Below are 7714 nucleotides of genomic sequence, written 5' to 3'. Positions count from 1 at the left end.
TTCAAATTCACATCTCTGGGCATACAATTTATACCTTATTGTCTATCTCTAAATGAGCAATAAAGAATAATACAATGGTATATTTGGGTATGACAGTGGTATATTTAACATTGCAGTAAGGGAAACGCTATCTATTATCATCCGTAGAAGACACGTCTTCCATTCCTCCACGGAAATTAATAAAACATATCCAATCCCCTATAAACAAATTATACTTTCCTCCATATATTTAGTCTATGTATACTACTGTTCCACTGATTCTATAACTTTGGAAAAGTAATTGCACCATAAGTAATGAGTATAATATAATATACTATGAGGACCAGAGGGTGTTGTGGCGACAAAATACAGCTAAGGCATTGATTGTTCGCACTACAACGTAGTTTGCTTTCGTCAACATCTCTTGCGCAGCCGTACACGACCATACCACCTTCTACTAAAGCTTGTGGAATTGCCCTTCCGAGACTGATAACCAGAGCGATTCGACAGATTCGACCTTGCATATTGGCGAAGCGTACAAATCTTAACTATTTCTTGCTTACAAAATGCACTGGATACAATGTTAAGGTTTTATTGTCGACACACGATTGATAGTCATGGCGAGAATAAAATTAAATAATACACTCGTTTATGCCGTCTGGAAATTTGTCTTAATTTTGGAGTAAAAAATAATAATATTTCACAGACAGGAGAAAAATACTTGATTAAAGACAAGAGGTGCTAGGATGTATTGCTTATTATCAGACAGTCATTTCCACGGACGACTGTGTTGATTACAGCTCGGTAGAGAACCACAGCGGCTGTTCTGTACCTCTAACGTGGATATCATGGATCTAAAATTGAACACAAAAAGTACACGATTAGGGTGACGATGAAGATAAGTGCAACGGTGTAAATGGCTAAAATTAATAATTCGCTGAGAAAATGCTTCCGAAGGCATTACTGGACGCCACATTGCGGCCATCTCTTTGCACTTGATGGCGTTGAAAGGACAACATTCAATTTATAAGTGTGCCTTAATTGCACATTCTTTCACTGAAAACTGTGGCAGCGAAAATACCTATAAATGTAGCAAAAGTAATGGAAACATATTCTGACTTCCATTTTAAATAAGCTCTCGTCAAGAACTCAGAGGTTGTAATTATAAAATGACTACAACAACAAACTCTAACTTGGTATCGTCAAAAAAAGTAATGGGCAAAAATTGACTTCAACCTGCTTTGTCTCTAACATCAACCCTCTTCTTTCATCTGTATCTTTTGACAAGCAAGTAAAATATTGGGTTTCGTTTTTTTCCCAACATAATCACGTAGGCCGCAGTAGATTTAATTCGCCATGACAATCTCATTTGTTAGCCTTCACGTCATTCTCATTCCAGATTGTAGCCAGCTACTCAGATTCCTGTCTGTAATTTTTATTCTTACGTAAAATTACGTAATTAAATAGAAACGTTTGTTCTCTTCCTAAAATACGACAGAAATTGCGTTGACACTCTAAACGGCACAAAAACATTTATGACCCTACCTCCATGTGCGGCGGGGCAGCTAAGATGTACACAACCAAGTCGGCAATATCCTTTGGTTCCAATGGCTAAATGAAAAAAGCAATTCCAATTCTATAATTAGGTGTACATTTGTTCCGGACAGTGGATTTTAGTGAACCCTTTCATAAAGTGTAACAATGTGCCAGCGAGAAAGGGAGATTTACAAAATGTTACAGATTTTCACATTTTTACAATAATAGGACCCTAAGAAAGAAAATATCAGCGTGTTCGTGATGAACATTTCGCTTACTGACACTTTGTTGAGGGTGATGCAGATCGCTAGAGCAGAAAAACTGAAAACGCTGGTCTCATGCTGAGCTCCAATACATTTAATCATCATAAAATGGTGTACCGTATGTTTGTATTCAAAAACATTATTCGTCTCATGAAGCATCTCTGACAAACACCAATTTCTACCATAGAGACTATGTGGCCCAATATTGTTCAGGGGCCCTTGATGCACTCTACATAGCGTGACATGAAAATTCATACACTCTAACTATGTACCACGCTCACCTTGAATGGCGACCGGACTGAATTTCCTTTTCCACCAAGTAAACGTATAAATATATCTGTATCCTCGACTAGAGCTGGAGAAATGCACTGTCAGAAAAAATATCAACCCTGTCATTGATAACATGAGGACAGTGTTCAATTACACAGTATTGCATGAACAAACGATAGTAAGCATAAGCAAACTCAAATAAATTCGACTGAATACAAGTTATATACTTCTGATATGTGAACATAATAAAGTTTTCTCTGTCAAATTGTCTGTTTCCAAAAGGTAATTCTCACATGCTGCAAAAGCATAACTTATTCCTTTGAAATGTTCACATTATATCGTGTTGTGTCAATTATGAAACTGGGATATATCCACATAATTGTACTGAGAAAAATCGGGCAAACGAGCAAACAAAGCAAGTCACGTTAACAAGTAACAATTTTATAATATACATTAATCTTTCCAGCGTTTGAAACACCACGTCATGGTATATTTCAATGTATAAAGCATACAAACCAATAAGTGTGTGAATTTATTGGTAATGATCATCATCAATACTGCATATTGATGTATGGTACATCTTGCATTCTATAAAGCTACTTAAGATGCATGAACCTACACGGTTTCCAAGAGCCACCTTTCATATATAAAATCCCATTAAAAACTGTTTAATCCCCGTGAGTTAAGAAACTCACTGATGCCCTGATGCTCGACCCCATGGCTCTTAACTCTCGGCGTAAACCTTCAGTCAACGCTGTGACCATGAACTTGTTGGCAATGTAGAAGTGTGCATCTGTGGGGAATCCATGACCGTGCATGCTAGAAATAGACGGCAAAATAGAAAGTGAGCAATTAGAGCATCTTGTCAGTTCAAATATTTATAAATGCGAAAAGCCTTATTAGCAGCGAGTGATACGTCCAAAACAATTAGCTGGGCTGTGACTGTGTGGATCTTTGTGGCTGTATTGTTTTGACTATGTCATATCTGACCACCTGCTAGACAATGTTTCATCTTTTGCAGAGTAGATTTCTTTGTAATTTACCGATATTACCGCCTAGCTTATAGTTACGCCTGACAGTGTTGACAACCCCTCGATTTACACAACATTTCTAGTTCGTCTTATGCAAACGGGTCAACGAAAGCCACTGTAAAACGATAGTGCTAGTAATTAAAGAGACGTGGAACAAATAATTACAAATGATCGAAAAAATGGTATAATAAGATGATGGAGCAAGTAAGCAAAAAATGGCAGAGATCACAAAACGAACCACAAGAAAGTTATATTCATTTAGATGTGTAAAAAATCGCATTAAATTGTAAATGTTTCGGAAAATAATATTTCGTTATCATCGCACACACCTACAACTACAACAATATGTTTCTTTTACACTGTCTTCTGGTTTTACTAGAACGGTTTTTTCGTCTGTCGTTTATTGAACTCGCTTGCAGTTTTGTCTCTTTTCTCCTCGTGACTTAAATCTACTGTGTTTGCTCTATTTCGAAATGTCCCTGCAATTTTTTTGCCTCAAAACTTACATCTCGAGAGTATTACAGATCGTGTAATGACCGGACTTAAAACACAACGGAGCAAAAACCTTACAAGTAGAATAATTGACACCTTAATTGAGTCTGTGTCGAAGTATAAAACAGTAGAAATTCAAAGATCACTTTTCTTCTGATCACTAATAGACGCTGCCTACACTTCTAAGTTCTTACTGGAATTGTTAATTAACATAAGCTCTAATTAATTCTTTTTGCTTCTTCACCATGAATCTGAACTTTAGAGTGGCGTAAATTTGAACTTGAGTTTAGTATTGATGCAATAGTATATTCCAAGGATGAAGTGGTACATATTTTGGGTACAGAACCTCTATTAGGTTGTTAATGATAAAAATTAAAATTTTAAGTCAGAATTTAAAAATACTGTATGAAAGAACTTGATTAACAAACAAAATTGTCGTTTTTTTAATGTACAAACGTCAAAATTGACCGGGCTAGAGCAAAGTTAATTTCTTTAAAATGTTGAAACGGGAGAAAACCAGATGCAAGGAAATGTGGGTGATGTACGTACATTTGCATAAATGTACGGTTCGTTTTCATCCCGCTTATGACTACTGGTCATGCTGAAAACAAAACAATGGTTTCATCTTTGGTTTAGAAAATAATAAAACTTGAACGAATTTTTGCAAAACAGTTATCTTCAGCAAAATTCGGTGTTTTCTGTGCAACGCCCCCTTAAGGTAATCTAATATAAACACCATTACTACCATAAGAAAGACTTTGGTTAGTGTTCTCCAGCTATCCCCAGTTTTTACGAGTCCTAATAGCGCCACCTACCTGTTCATGTGCATGATATGCCCATCGTCTATGTTTCTTTCCTTCATCTGTTTTACCGCCTCTCTGGTGCATATCGACAGAGCCAAGACATTTACCTAAGACAATAGTCAAGAGATTGGATATCCAACATTTTTGCTCCCAGCTGACAAAGTCCAGAACGGGGACTTAAATGGATTAGGTTCCGTTTATCAGTGCGTCCGTGCACCATTGTGTCTGTTCGCATGTGTTTCGTGGACATGTTTGGACCGACTTATCTCAAACTTAGCATAAGAACAACACACTATGCAATACATATGTATGTCGACTTCTTTTGCCACCCAATCCTAATGGCCGCCGGCCGCCCAGCGGCTAGTTTGTGTGAACAGCTACAATTTACTGATGCAGGCCATAACTTGAAAAGTGTTGAACGTCATGCAAGTAGGTATAGTGAAATCATAGGAAGAAGATCCTCTAATTATATTTGATGCATGTTGTCAGTAAAATCGATGGTCATATGCATAACTAATGAACATAGGCAGTGGCTTTATCTCGGGAATTAGGCCTACTGAACTAAATTCGATGTAACTGTGCACGCACTCAAAACTATACCATGATCTTTGTGGGCTCATAGTTTGGCGAACATGGCTGACAGATCACAAGCTAATTTGCATATTTAACATTTCATTGCACATCTTGAGACACACCAAATTCATAGCATTAAATTGTATCCGACCTCCGCGGTGTGTTGGTCATACGTAGGTCAAATTTTGCAGACGAGTGATGAGTATGACGTACTTATTATCTGCTCATTGGAACTTTCAATAATTTCGCTAAATAGGCCATGAATGGATATTGAATGCAATTACTTTTACCAAATGTCTGCTATTAATAGAACTTACTAACGTGTACTGACGGGTGTGCTGATTGGTTTGACGAATATGGCATTCTTATTATAAACTCCTTTGCATATTCAATAAATTGCTGGAATTTGGCCGAAAATATATATCAAAGCAAAATACAGGTGAGTTTTATGAAGTACATTGCTTACTTTTTGATGCTTACAGCGTGGAAAACACAATATTATACACTTATTACTAAACTAATTACTAATTCGCATATCGAATGACGTCCTTTAAAAATGTACTGATCAGAATTTGATGTAAAGCCTGAGGTAAACTAGTTATACCTGAAACAAGTTAAGCGCAAAGTGTAATGAGTGTGCACATACAATTTTGCTTATTTACACATGAAATGAATATATGCGGGTAGGATATATATCACCTGGTGCCCAAACATACCAAGACAGATTACAGTCACTTGCTGCGCTTTATGTTGTGGAATGAATGGTTTCTGTGTCATCTAACTGCCTAACAAGATGTTTTTGTAAGCTCCACTTTTGCTCTCTATTACAGTGTTGTGATTGTCCAGGTCTTGCTTCTGAATCACCAAAGCACGTCAGTTTGTTCTGCTACACGATCTTATATTGCCTTGCGGCCATCAAATCTGCCTTCTGGAAGTCGAACTAACATATCACTTTATAATTTCAATTGCTAGACGTCTTCCACAACGTGCAGGTACCGATATTGTTTATGCCAAGTATGTGGATAGGGAAATTGCAGGCATTTTATCCATAAGTACCGTTCTTGAAGTATTACACCTCTTATGCAACTTTATACAATACAGTGTTTTATACAGTTATATTATACAGTTATACAGTGTTTTATAAAACACTGTCAAACGTTACAAATTTGACCAACCCATCTAGATTACAGCATTTTAAGTCAATCTAGCCACTTAACCGTTGACAGAAGAATGGCCTGCCAGAAACACACAGCTGAAAAGCTAACTTTCATCCAGCATATTTCTCCATTCATCAGTGCGATCATCAAGTAAAGCCACAGGGATTGTAAGTCCAGCATTATTAATGCACACGTCTACACCACCAATGGTATTCCTCTTCGTTTCTGAGATCACACTTGATCGCATGCAGTGACCCTTTGGCAGACTTGGATTTCAGTTCCTCAGAATGATTCTGCGGAAGAAATGAGGGCATTACTTTTATGCCTGGAAAGTATCAATCCCCTTCTCATTCTCTGAAGTACATTTATTCAAGCCTCTTTAATGATACTTTTGATATTGCGTTGTCCATCTTTTAAAGTACGAAAGCAACATAGATGATTATAATGGTAAAAGTGGCATTATATACAATGGTTCATTTACATGTAGGTGTGGCAGAAGTATATTTAACACTGTGGTAAGAAACACACTATATCTGCAACATGCACTTTATCGCGTGGACAGATGAATGTCTTCCACTCCTATTCTGAAAATCGTGAATCACATCCGATTCCCATATATGCACAATTCCTTTCCTTCTAAGCTAAAAAACTACCTATGAATTCTTTCGGTAATCATATATCTCGAAGACCACTGGGTCCCATGTTAACGCGTGAGCACAAAATATCTGGATTATTCGCCTCACAGCTCACTTTGATTTTGTCACATTCTCTTGCGCAGCCGTACACGATCATACCATGTTCCACTAAAGCTTGTGAAATTGTTCTTCCGAGACCGACAGATGCGCCGGTGACCAGAGCAACTCGACCGACCCAACGTTCCATATTGTTATGGCGTACTAACCTGTTCTATCTCGTGAATGAAACGGATTACCAACGGAGCTTGTCTTTCATTGTTATAAGATATAAATAGCATACAAACATGTTAGCGATTGTTTCTTCTCCCACTATATGTGGAAATGATTTTTTAATCATTAGAGTAGCTAATTATATCAAACATCTTTATCCTATGCCCCAGCAAAATGGCAACGTCACTTATTCTGCGAGATACCGCCGACAAAGCCAGACAGAAAGTGTTAATAAAAATCTAGCTCGTGTAGTTTGTTTCGATTAAAAGATACAAAATGTAAATTGGCGTCTTCGATATCATCAACGATGGGCGGGAGGGCTTAATTTTTAAATGTTGGGACGGTTTACGCGTACTTTTAGATGACTTGCTTGAAAAGTTAAACGAAATGCGACCGTTCCGGAATTGAACATCACTGTCAACCAAATGATTGCACAAACCACATCTTCACCAACACCGGTCTAGAGAACGCCCATTGTTTCTGGTGTAAATACGCTAACTATATTATTTGTATGGATTGATGGCGGAATGTGCCATGCCTTTTCTGGTCATCGAGAAGTGGACGACTTGCTAACCGTGAATAAACTGGTGATTCAAAGCTTTAAAAATGTATGGAAGTATTTTTGAATGTGCGGAATCAAAACTTTAGCATTAAATTGAGAAACTTTTGAATACTCGAATCGTTTTCTACTACTTGACATCCTTT

The 7714-nt window shown here is 37.4% G+C and overlaps 1 protein-coding gene across 1 annotated transcript; it reads right to left on the bottom strand.

Annotated features, from left to right (window-relative positions):
- Positions 1–773: 773 nt before the first annotated feature.
- Positions 774–6993, bottom strand: LOC139146182 (dehydrogenase/reductase SDR family member 11-like). The gene is made up of 6 exons (XM_070717591.1): positions 6855–6993; positions 4387–4481; positions 2744–2867; positions 2060–2146; positions 1525–1590; positions 774–833 (listed from the first exon to the last, which is right to left on the bottom strand). Exons 1-6 carry the CDS (start codon positions 6984–6986, stop codon positions 774–776), a joined length of 564 nt encoding a protein of 187 aa, XP_070573692.1. The 5' UTR covers positions 6987–6993.
- Between the last annotated feature and the right edge of the window lie 721 nt (positions 6994–7714).

Source organism: Ptychodera flava, chromosome 12 (genome assembly GCF_041260155.1).
Source record: "Ptychodera flava strain L36383 chromosome 12, AS_Pfla_20210202, whole genome shotgun sequence".
NCBI classification, from domain to species: domain Eukaryota; kingdom Metazoa; phylum Hemichordata; class Enteropneusta; family Ptychoderidae; genus Ptychodera; species Ptychodera flava.
This window is presented reverse-complemented; position numbering and strand designations above follow the sequence as displayed.

Coding starts and splice junctions, on each gene's coding strand:
- LOC139146182 (XM_070717591.1), bottom strand. CDS start 6,986: ATGGAACGTTGGGTCGGTCGAGTTGCTCTGGTCACCGGCGCATCTGTC. Junction 2,868..4,386: donor CATATCATGCACATGAACAG/GTAGGTGGCGCT, acceptor GTCTATTTCTAG/CATGCACGGTCATGGATTCC. Junction 834..1,524: donor CTGCCCCGCCGCACATGGAG/GTAGGGTCATAA, acceptor GTTCAATTTTAG/ATCCATGATATCCACGTTAG.